At 41.1% G+C, this 12,628-nt stretch overlaps 1 protein-coding gene across 7 annotated transcripts in view; it reads right to left on the bottom strand.

Moving 5' to 3' along the window:
• PDE1C (phosphodiesterase 1C) overlaps window positions 1-12,628 on the bottom strand; it is a 419,371-nt gene that overhangs the window by 256,836 nt on the left and 149,907 nt on the right. For 2 of the 7 annotated variants that reach the window (XR_013635379.1, XM_078851713.1), the window contains exon 1: window positions 7,755-8,425. The exons of 2 other annotated variants lie outside the window; for them this stretch is intronic. Coding sequence is in view for 3 of the 5 variants with exons in the window: in XM_078851713.1 (XP_078707839.1) it covers window positions 7,755-7,855 (101 nt within the window). In the remaining 2 variants the exon portion in view is untranslated. Of the gene's footprint in view, window positions 1-7,754; window positions 8,428-12,628 lie in introns of those variants that run through there. 3 more of the 7 variants (XR_013635380.1, XM_073332974.2, XM_078851712.1) reach the window with 3 other exon arrangements.

The following is a 12,628-nucleotide window of genomic DNA, read 5'->3' as shown; positions in this document are numbered from 1 at the left end:
GAGAGGAAAGTGATCAGGAACAGTCAGCATGGATTCACCAAGGGCAAGTCATGCCTGACTAAGTTAATTGCCTTCTATGATGAGATAACTGGCTCTGTGGATGAGGGGAAAGCGGTGGACGTGTTGTTCCTTGACTTTAGCAAAGCTTTTGACACGGTCTCCCACAGTATTCTTGCCAGCAAGTTAAAGAAGTATGGACTGGATGAATGGACTATAAGGTGTCTAGACTGTCGGGCTCAACGGGTAGTGATCAATGGCTCCATATCTAGTTGGCAGCTGGTATCAAGTGGAGTGCCCCAAGGGTCGGTCCTCGGCCCAGTTTTGTTCAATATCTTCATAACTGATCTGGAGGATGGTGTGGATTGCACCTTCAGCAAGTTTGCAGATGACACTAAACTGGGAGGAGAGGTAGATACGCTGGAGGGTAGGGATAGGATACAGAGGGACCTAGACAAATTAGAGGATTGGGCCAAAAGAAATCTGATGAGGTTCAACAAGGACAAGTGCAGAGTCCTGCACTTAGGATGGAAGAATCCCATGCACCGCTACAGACTAGGGACCGAATGGCTCAGCAGCAGTTCTGCAGAAAAGGACCTAGGGGTTACAGTGGACGAGAAGCTGGATATGAGTCAACAGTGTGCCATTATTGCCAAGAAGGCCAAGGCATTTTCGGATGTATATGTAGAGGCATTGCCAGCAGATCGAGGGACGTGATCATTCCCCTCTATTCGACATTGGTGAGGCCTCATCTGGAGTACTGTGTCCAGTTTTGGGCCCCACACTACAAGGATGTGGAAAAATTGGAGAGAGTCCAGCGGAGGGCATCAAAAATGATTAGGGGACTGGAACACATGACTTACGAGGAGAGGCTGAGGGAACTGGGATTGTTTAGTCTGCAGAAGAGAAGAATGAGAGGGGATTTGATAGCTGCTTTCAACTACCTGAAAGGGGGTTCCAAAGAGGATGGATCTAGACTGTTCTCAGTGGTAGCTGATGACAGAACAAGGAGTAATGGTCTCAAGTTGCAGTGGGGGAGGTTTAGGTTGGATATTAGGAAAAACTTTTTCACTAGGAGGATGGTGAAACACTGGGATGGGTTACCTAGGGAGGTGGTGGAATCTCCTTCCTTAGATATTTTTAAGGTCAGGCTTGACAAAGCCCTGGCTGGGATGATTTAGTTGGGGATTGGTCCTGCTTTGAGCAGGGGGTTGGACTAGATGACCTCCTGAGGTCCCTTCCAACCCTGATATTCTATGATTCTATGATTCTAAGCCATACTAGAACCCTGTTAGCAACAACTGTGTTTAAATATGTTTGGAGCTAGCACAGTCCCAAGGTGAACAGGGCCTTAGTTTAAACCCAGACTCTCAGGAGATTCAGGAAGATTGAAACCAGGACCAAAGACAGCAGGAGTGCCTTTATCACCTCCGGAAAGGAATTAGCATATTCATATTTTCCACTTGACAAACTGACTAATTTACACATTTGCTAACAAAGTGGTGCTTTCTGAGGGGCTTTTTTAATCTCCCCAATCTGCTGCCAGCTAGAATATCTGGGGACAAAGCCCATTGTGTAGGAACATTTTAGGAATTAAAGAGAGCTCTCTGTTTTACCGCTTACTTGGGCTATATAAATGAAAACGAGGCAGGCCAGAGTACTGTCAATGGGAGAACCAGCTTTTCTGTATGTGGCATTTTTAAAGATGAAAACCTAAAAATACTGTAGAACACATACCTGTCTGTATAAATAAGACAAATAAATAGATACATAGAATGGTGGCACTTACTTGCAAACTTGCCCTTTAACTCATGGAAGGAATCTTCTCTTACTAAAGTCAGTTTCACAACTTACTTCAACAGAAGCAAAATTAGATCTTGAATAAGTATAGGCAATAAGACCACCTCAATATCTGCAGTATTCAAGATACTTCCTAAAGTAAGTTGAGGGAAGTACTTATCTGTACCTTAGGTGCAATTGGTTAGTTTTAAAGGATCACCAACATCTATACAATGCATTTTTATATTTTCCCTTCAGATTCTAAGTCTAGTTTCAAAATTAAATTATATTGGAGGATCAGGGAAATGAGAGGAAGGAAAGGTAGAGCATCCCATGAGAGTCCTGATTCAGGGATGGTTACTCTATAATTTCCTCTTTAACAGCATGGGAAAGTATTATAATAGATTCATAATAAGTCTCTAACTCCATCAGTTTAGCACTGTAATCCTGGCTGCAGGGAAGAAGATTAATCTCCATTTTTTCCCGATTCCTCTGCAGTACTGAGAGGCAGATAGTGTTGATGTTGATAATACCGTGTCAGCTAGAAATCAAGGTTTTATTTTTTGCACATTCACAGTAAAAACCATCATTGAAAAATTCTTCAGACTCCATCCTCTTCTGGTACAAATCAGCACAATTACTCCGAATCTAATGGAACTCTTCTGGATTTACATCAGCTGATTATCTGCACCATCAAAGCACCATCAAAAACAGTCAAAGACCTCAACTCCTCTCCTCATTTTCCCCACACACGTAATTGCAGCCAGCCTGTACAGCAATTATAGATCTGATTACTAGATCTGAGTGCATAGTCCACTAATTAGACATCTAAGTTAAAAAATGCACCCAGAATTATTCACACCCACAGAAAAAGTGTAAGTGTAAAATCAGAGGCCATGTTTCAAAATCAGGTTTTCAGTTCTGTCATGGCCATTGTCCTTTATGAGCCCTGTTTAATATCGATGGACATCCTTTGTGAGGAGCACAAGGCTGTATTTACCAACCAAAGTATTGTTAGCAAGTGGCCATGGAAGGGCACAGATGAGATGGAGTTAATTACAGATTGCCAGTTTTATCGACTTCTAAGCAATTTATCAGTAAAAGATTTAGAGCCCCTTGCTGGGTGAGTCAGATTTGAATGAAGAAGAGCCTTGTAGATTAGGCATGTACTGCAAAGAGGCGAGTACAAACCTCCTGTTTGAACATGAGGAGTCCTGTTTCTGTCACAAGCAGCTGTTAGGAGCCATAAATACACACTCAGCACGATCATCAGAAATATAGTTTCCTGAAGCCTTCTAAGCTTGTCAAACTTCATGGGACAATACTCTTCAGAAATAACAGGCACCAGAGATAACTGCTCATCTATTAAATACATGCTCAACAAGACAAGTGCCACACATATGCCAACTGCATGTGGGTGCCCACTGCAAAGGCAAGACAGCTTGCTTACTATTTAACCACCTGTGCATATCGATAATGGTGCAGCGTGAGCACACGTATCGGGCAGACTAAAACTGCATGGCAATAATGGTAGGCTTCTGGTTTTACCTTATAAGAGTCAGGAAATTCAGCCCTGAGAATTCCATCCCTGACCTACCCTGTTGCACTTATCTATTCCCTGCCCTTGTGATACACTAACATATAGCCAAATAAATACCTCATCATTTCAATGAGTTTCAGAAGTCAAGAAAACACTACAACTGGTGTGCCCAGCTGAGGGTTGCAGCTGGCAATTCGCCGAAGACCTAACATCGTAACCTAAGTTACATTAATTGGAAATGATGGCAGGCAGCCCACAACTAACACAGAAGAACAGCCCACAGACAAGGTACATTCATTGCTTTATCTTAATCTGAGCACAAAGGCATGCATATCAATATAGAGCAGGACCTGCAGGAACCTGAAGTCTCTGTGGACTGTTCCTCCATAAGAAGGATGCCATTGGCCACAGCCTAGTTTCTAGCATTCCACTTAGCCCAGAGGCTCATTGTGTTCACCTCACCAGTTCCCCCATGCTTTAAAAAAAAAAAAAGAACATTCCCTTAAGCTCCCCCTGCACCCCCTTATCCTCCATGCTTTCCCAAGCATAGACCTCCAGACCTGCGGAGAGCTCTCTGTAGGTCCAAGAACTGCAGGGGTGATGCCACAGTGGTTGCTGACTTGCTTTTCCATGGGGGAAGGACAGGAGCCACATACAATGGACATTCTCTACATGTGGATCTTGGGATGAATGGGACTGTAGTAACTGCAAGTGCCATTCATAAAGAAATCCAGAGCTGCTCACAGTTCAATTCACCTTTTTTCATTGTGCCAGAGACTCAAAAATGGGTCTACTTCTGTGAAAACACACTTTGCTGGGACACACGTTTTTTGTTTTGTTTATTTTTGAAACAAAACTGGAAGAATTGTTTCCAGTGAAGATGAGCCCATTTTCAAGTGATGGTTGTTGTCACATCAGAAACATAACAATTTTGCTGATGCAGGCTTTTAAAGGGGAAAATTTGAAATCTCTGAACTGACATTTTGGAGGTGGAAAACAAGGTAAAAGGGCAAGCTTTTCAGGTGTGAAAATCCAGCAACACAAAAATTGAATTTCACACAGCTCTGACAGTACCTCATCACAGCTAATAGCCTATTACCAGACTTTTTAAAACATGTATTAAACCAATGCACACAGGCCTCTTTTCCAGTTGTGATAAATCCAGCAAATGAATAGGTATTTAGGTAAGTTATAAAACAGCCATTGTTTACAATGTAGATCTCTAATCAGAGATACATTAACAGTTTGCAAGATATAATTTATTGCCTCAGTGAGGCAATTTTTTGCAGTCTTCTACCTGAGAGAGTATTATGGCTCCATTGACTCAATATTCCTTCACATTACACAAATCTGCTGTGAGGAACCATAGAATGTTAATATGTAGATGCCAATTAAATAACATTGAGAGAAGTGTTACTGCATATGCCCGTTTTCAAATGTTAATGGTGAAGGGATTTAGACTGTACATTGACTAAAGACCAAATCCTCATGCCATTGCTTTGGCCTAGTAGCTGGGCTGAACATTCAGCAGATACTTAGGGATAAGGACAAGGACAAGTCTCTCATGCCACACGGGAGAGTTCAGCATGCTGGTTGGCTCTTACCTGCCCTTTGCCCATAGAGCAGAAGACCAAATAATTCAAACTGCAGCAAATTCCCTAATCCCAAACCCTCCTAACCTGCCCCTTAAACACTATCTCAGAGTTCTCAACACCTCCCTGGCAGTGTGCACGACTCTCACAAAGCCTCCCTATCTTGCACAGTAGAACTGCACTAAATGCGGTCCACAGGGACCCTCACCAGGGTCAGGATTTGCTCCTTATTTAAGCAGAGACTATTCTAAGATACAGTGGTCTAAAAACAATTAATTTAAAATAGAGTGTACCAGCCCCATGCCACCTTAGGCTCTGATCTTGTCAAAGCTAAGCAGGCTCAGATATGGTTAGTATTTAGTCAGACTTCCCAGGAAAATCTAGGTGGTGATTCAGTATGTTGGTCTGCCCACTGAGTCACTACTGAGTAGATACTCCATATGGTGTTAGGGGGTACCGCGTTGCTGCAGGTGCTGTCTTTCCAATGAGACTGAGATGTAAAACTGAACCCTGAGCACCTGTGATCATTAGTGATCCCATTGCCCTTTTCATATGAGAAGCGTCATGATCAAATTCCCAATTTGGGTAATTACACTGTGCCAACCTAAAATTCCTCGGGCAGTTTCAACCAGCAGTATTCTGTTTCACGTTCTGCCTTACTCTGTTTTGTAGAGTTTCTGTGTCTATGAAAAAGCTCCAGCATTATAAGGCTGTCTGCATCCCAGAGGTAGAAGAATGGATTCCTACATTTATCACAGTATATGGTTTATAAAGTGCTGTTCGATCTCTTGAGATGAAAGCCCTTGTATAGTTGTAAAATATATAAAATAGCCACATCTTTGCTTTGAAAATTACCCCCACACATATGGAAAAAACGAGAACACTTCTGGTGTGAAACAGTATGTGACAATTTTTTTTCGCATGCTAAACTCTTGAACATGACAAAAGGAAATGGAAACACTTCTGAAGTCTTAATCAGAGTAACACAATTGGAAAGCTGAAATGTTTTGTCCTACAGGGAGACACTTTACAGAAAATCAAGGAAGGCTATCTTACAATACATTGTTTCCTACAGGAAGAGAGATCATGAAACTCGCAAGATAATAATGTTTTTTTGTGGACACACAGTATACAGTACTTATGCACACATAAGGAAAGTATACTAGCACAATGCGTGTAACGTACATAACACAGCCTGATTCTGATCATTGTGCATCTGGTATAACTTCTTTGAAGTCAGTGCAGGTACCCAATTTGCAAGGGTGTAAAATGAGATTGGAATCTGTCTGTCAGACTTCTATTGAACAACAATGCTATGGAATATTTAGGCACAGATTTGAACAACAGGTGTAGTCTGAATCAGAATGCAGCTATTATTACATTTAGCCATAAATTCATGAACTAGTAATTATACGACATGGTGCAGAGACTTGAAAATGAGAGGTTTGGTTCTGTATAGCTGTTCTATTTGGAATGGTTATGAGACAGCTGTCATCTAGTTTGATTAAGCTTCTTCATAAAACAGGCTTTCTTGAGTGAAGCCTTCAGAGAAATACATATTCATGTATGACTTTTAAGCCATTAAAACTCTTACAGAAGTACTGGATGTTATTTATAAAATACGACATCATTGCACCGATAAAATATTGCTAAAAAGCAACTCAAATTTAACTTGGACTCTTAAGTTTTTGGTTGTTAGCCTATGTTATATATGTTTCTTTGGCCCTCTCCTCAGAGGGAAGAAATTTTATAATTCCAACATGTGAGGATGAAAAGAAAATCAGTTCTGAACATCTGGACAGATGCAGCCTATTATAGTACCGTTATCTAGGCTTCATCAGAAACTGAGGAGCAAGTAAGTGGTATGCGCTTTAAAACATACAAGAAGGATGAAAGATCCTGTCTATATAACCACTCTGGACTGTCTAATTTTACGTCTGATCCATCACAGCACCTTCCTTTAGCGAACATACTTTTTCTGTGAAGAAGGCACTAGTTAATCTCTATGTGGCAAAGTTGTGCTTAACACAGATGTATAAATTAATAAACACAATCTGACCCACGTGTATGACTATTAATAAAAGAACATGGATTTCCTGCCATTATAACTGCTACTAGAAATGTTTTCAAACTGCACCTACTTCCCCATTTTGTTTATATTAACCACTTTAGTTCTGGAACTGGTGTACAAACAGCAAAAAGAATGTCTTCTTAATCTAGCTATGTCTATCAACTACCTTAAAAATACCTAGGCTGTGAATTAAGTGTCACTTTGTGTATACTGAAGCTGTTCTATTATAGCAAGCAAAATAATTTATACCTTGGTAACTGTTATAATGTTCTAATGTTACAATGCCTCTTCTAATGACATTTCAGCACCCTCACTGGGAAACGTTAGTTCTGTAGCAAGCAAGTTCAGCGCATTTAAGGAAGCAAAATGCTCTTTTGTGATAAGTAAGTGCAAGTCACTGTATTTACAGAGAGCAGGTGTGGAAACTCTTGGGTTATTTTAAAAGTACACAAAAGAAATGAACAATAAAGTAAAGGAGTACTTGTGGCACCTTAGAGATTAACAAATGTATTTGAGCATAAGCTTTCGTGAGCTACAGCTCACTTCATCGGATGCATTCAATGGCATCCGATGAAGTGAGCTGTAGATCATGAAAGCTTATGCTCAAATAAATGCATTAGTCTCTAAGGTGCCACAAGTACTCCTTTACTTTTTGCAAATACAGACTAACACGGCTGCTACTCTGAAACCGAACAATAAAGTGTTACAATAATTATTTTACAACAATGGAAAGAAATAGAGAGAAGGAAGAGGGATAAGAAAGAGTATTACTTACAATCCTCGCAGACGAAGCCAGATTTTCTCGATTTGTTCCGGCTGTAGATATTTCAGAGAGTTACTCTCAAATTCTTCAATTTCCTTAGTTGGTGACTCCATAGCTGTAGGTTATCACTTTGGTTAAAGCTCAGAGAGTATGGACACCACCCCTGACACATGCACACACTCCACCTTTAACACTGACCAGGAGCAGCAAGCATTTTTACAAACACTTCCCCCCCCACACACATACACCTCTCCCTTCGATTAGAGGAAGTGTGTGTAGACAGCAAGAACTCCAGGTGTACACTGAGAGTAGCTGTGGCAACATGCCATGGTCCTGAGTCTGATGGAGGGGATTAGAGGCTGATCTCCAGATTGAAAGCCATCACAGATTTTTTACAATAAGCCAAGGATACAATCAGTAATGCCAGTTGAACAATCTTATCAAGGAGGGGCGGAGGAACCCTTGCTGACAATTGAGCTGTCTGATGAAAGACTGGGGAGTATTGGCAGTTGTACAGTTCCCGATTCTCTGCTTCCCTATTCGCTGGACCCTGTGTGTCCTCACTCCATCGTGCTGTGAAAGGCAGCCCTCATTCCCTCCAGTGCCGGTCCTCCCTCTCCTTCTCTTTCATTTCATTCTTGTCCCCTCCCTTGTTTTCTTCCACTTACCAGCAGCTCTGCTGACAGACAAGAAAACTGACAACTGAGGAAAAAGTCGTCTGTCAGCATAGCCCAGGCAATGTTTCTCGCTTCTCTCTCTCTGTCACACACACATACAGGCACCAGAGTGAGAGAACAGTCAGCTGGAGAAAGGTTGGCTGTAATGAAAAGGGAATGAAAATTAAAGGAAGTAAATTGCACAACTCACTTCTGAGTGCAGCCAGCGGGCTTTCATGAGTGAGCAATAGGGAGAATACGCAGCAGGGCTTCAACTTGGGAAAAATTAATTGAAAAATAAATAAATAAAGCTAGTGACCAAGCACCAAAACCAGAGGAAAAGGTAATTCCTTTGCTGAAGATATATCAAGTCCAGTGCAAACATTAATAATGAACATACATCTCCCCTCCAGTATTGTAAGCTACAATAAATAATACATCTCCCCTCCTGTATTGTAAGCAACAATAAATAATACTTGTACATAAACAACAATATTTTTAATACTTACGCACTAGAACAGAACCTACAGGTCAAGTTTAAGAGGATTATTTCTGAGAGATTAAGGCCCCAATTCCGCAATCAGATTGGGGCTGGCCCCAGGTGGGTGTAAAGGGTCCACTGGCACTGCTCAATTGCAGAACTGGCCCATTTCTTTTTGCAGTTTGCCCCCCATGTGTTTCTATTCAGAACAAGGATGATCCAAAATCACCTTATCATAATCCAAATAGTAACTATTCTAACTTTCACCAAGAGAAGCAATATTAGCCAGTTCTGAAGTCTCCACCAATGTATCTATGTTTGCATTTTTCATTCTGATTATTTGACATGTGCAGCTGAAAACACTGGAATGGGGTGAAAATTATTTTTAAAACTGCACCATCAGATTCAGCATGTTCTGTCACATATTGCAGCCGCTATCTGGTGTCCTTTGAGAAACAAACCCTGCAGTGGGTGAAAAAGCAACCTCTGAAAATCTGTTTGCTCATTACGCCTCTCTATTACAGCTGTACAAATCTATCAGTTTACACTAAGTAATTTGTGGCATGAAACATTATCTATTCACTAATGATCCCAATTCTAAAAACTCTTATTCACATGAGTAGCCCTTCCTTGTCATGCAACTAGTTCCACTGTCTTCCATCAAACCCCATCTGAGCAGAGTAACATTTGGCTTTCCTTCCTGGGCCCATATCCTGTTGTCTGATATGAAAGGACAGATTCTTACACTTATATGGAGTCTCAGTGGAGTCAGTGGAATTCAGCATAGTTGTAGGGGTCTGTAGGGTGCATGATTCATGGTATGAATTTGATTTGTTTTGCTATTAATTTTGCAGATTGCATGCCCCACATCCATATATTTAAGACTACTTTTCATATTTAGGAATACTGAAGTAGAACATTCACTCAGGTAAAGGGCATTTTTCACAAGTTTAAATAAATAAATAAGAAGGTTTGAGATGAAACCACAAAATGTTTTGCTTTCTGCCAAAATAGCAAAAATATGATAGTGTAATTTAAAATACAATGAGATTCTTCCTCTCCTCCCCAAACACTGAGCTCTGCTCTCTAGAAATAAATCCAAGTAAATTAATTGCAAGCCTTTGTCTTATTTGTCTTATTTGAGTTTTAACTACATGAACTACATGAACTCAGCATGAGAGGAGTGAAGTTTTGGAATAGCCTTCCGAGGGAAGTAGTGGGGGCAAAAGATCTATCTTGCTTTAAGATTAAACTCGATAAGTTTATGGAGGAGATGGTATGATTGGATAACATGGTTTTGGTAATTAAATATTCATGGTAAATAGGCCCAATGGCCTGTGATGGGTTTTTAGATGGGGTAAGATCCAAGTAAGATCCAAGTTACCCGGGAAAGAATTTTCTGTAGTATCTGGCTGATGAATCTTGCCCATATGCTCAGGGTTTAGCTGATCGCCATATTTGGGGTCGGGAAGGAATTTTCCTCCAGGGCAGATTGGAAGGCCCTGGAGGTTTTTCGCCTTCCTCTGTAGCATGGGGCACGGGTCACTTGCTGGAGGATTCTCTGCTCCTTGAGATCTTCAAACTACAATTTGAGGACTTCAATAGCACAGATATAGGTGTGAGGTCTTTTTTAGGAGTGGTGGGTGAAATTCTGTGGCCTGCATTGTGCAGGAGGTCAGACTAGATGATCATAATGGTCCCTTCTGACCTAAATATCTATGAATCTATGATCTAGTGGACAGAGCACAGGATTGGGACTCAGACTTTGGTTCTTTTCCCTGTTCTGCCTCTGACCTAATGGGTGATCTTGGGCAAGTCACTTCTCCGCCCTATGCTTCAGTTTCCCCATCTGTAAAATGGGCTTAATGATGCCAGCTTCCTTTGTAAAATTTAAGATCTGCTGGTAAACAGTGCTACACATTAAAAAGAACAGGAGTACTTGTGGCACCTTAGAGACTAACAAATTTATCTGAGCGTAAGCTTTCGTGGGCTACAGCCCACTTCATCGGATGCATAGAATGGAACATATAGTAAGAAGATATTTATACATACAGAGAACATGAAAAGGTGGAAGTACATATTCTTACTACTTTCTTTTACCCATCACCTGTCCAGTGTGTGTGCTATACATTTGAAAATTGGGCCCCTTGTAGATTTAATTTCAAAGTGCAGAGTGCATAATTTAAGGCAACCATTTATACATTTTGGTGCTCAAATAGCAGACACATTCACATTTTGCTATAAGAATCCTATTTGCACAGGTCTCCCAGGTGCTGGCTCCTAAGGCTTTACAGACACAAAGACAAGTGCCGGCATAGGGACTTAAACTCGCATAGACAAAAGTATGTGGGGGTATGTAGTCTACAGTATTGTTTCCTAAGACACTTGGCAGACCAAAAGTCCCTGTCCCCACAGCTTTCTGTACTTTAAGCTTTTTTAAAATTACTTTTCATTTTGTTGAAAGACCTTTAGGGTTATATTTGCTCACTTCATCTTTATAGAAGAACCCTTTCTATTAAGTTCCATTTACTACAAAGTATCATCACCGGAACAGTGAAGCATTACCATGGTGCCATCAACCATCCACCCTACAGAGAAGTATTTTTCTTTAAGTAACAGGAATATCAACTTCAATTTAGGAATAATATATACATCAAAACTTACATCATAAGAGTAATAACATGGTACGATAAGGTGTGTGGCTAAGGGATCTTATACATCTACCTCAGGTACAAGACAGGTCAGAAAAATTTCTAAAGGAACCTACAGAGCATCTACTTTGACATTTAATTATTTCCCATATAAATGGTATCCTAAATCACATTATAGTAGAGATATGAACAACAGCAGAGGAACAGAGAAAGAGGTAGGTCGGGGAGAAAGCAAAAAAATATTGTTCTCAGCTGAGATTTAAGATGATGTGGAGTGAGATACAGCAGAGAGGTATAGGAATGTTGCTCCAGATGGCAAGAGCTGCACAGAAGCATGAGGGCCATGATTTTGAGGAGAGACATACAGAAGGAAGATACTAGACAAATCAAAGGCTGTAGAGTACCATTTAAAGTTGGAGATCCCATAGATTTGCCCCTCCCCCCCGCCAACCCTCCTTGCCTCTCAGATGCTTCCCCACCACCAGCACAATGACCCCCCTGGCCTGTGAGCTCCTACACCCACCCCCTCCAAATTTGAGTGAGTGGTGTTGCAACCTGGCACAAGGTGTCACACCACTGCTCAGGTGGTGCCCCCAATCGCTCCACAGCCTGTGAGACAAATAGAGAAAGCAGGGAAGAGTAGAAAGAGAAATGAGGCCTATGTAGCTGGCTGGGGCATGTCCACGCAGGTTAAGAACTAGGGTAATTTTGAATTGGATCCTATTGTGAATGGTAAGATTGGGTTGCTTTGAATTTTCGGCTGCCTTGCACCTCAGTGGCTAGAGTGCTGGATAATGGGGCCAATGGGGTATTATTTCCGTACATTTTTAATCTTTGGGGATCTTTAAGATTATAAACTGTTTAGTGTAGGAACTGTGTCTTCCTACATGGCTGTATCACACCAAACACATTTGGGTTCTATTGCAATAATAATATTAAGAGTACAAAAGCTAGGAGTTGGAGCAGCTGTAGGGTCCAAATGAGACATCCTTTCCAAGGCAAAAATCCCACTGAAGTCAAATGAGGTTTTCAGTATGAAGGGAATTGAGGATTAGACTGATATGGAACTGCAAGAACCATGATAAGAAATAGTGAAGG

The sequence above is a fragment of the Lepidochelys kempii genome, chromosome 2, assembly GCF_965140285.1.
Source record: "Lepidochelys kempii isolate rLepKem1 chromosome 2, rLepKem1.hap1, whole genome shotgun sequence".
Classification (NCBI taxonomy): domain Eukaryota; kingdom Metazoa; phylum Chordata; order Testudines; family Cheloniidae; genus Lepidochelys; species Lepidochelys kempii.
Note: the sequence above shows the minus strand (reverse complement) of the source record. Positions and strands in the feature narration are given on the sequence as shown.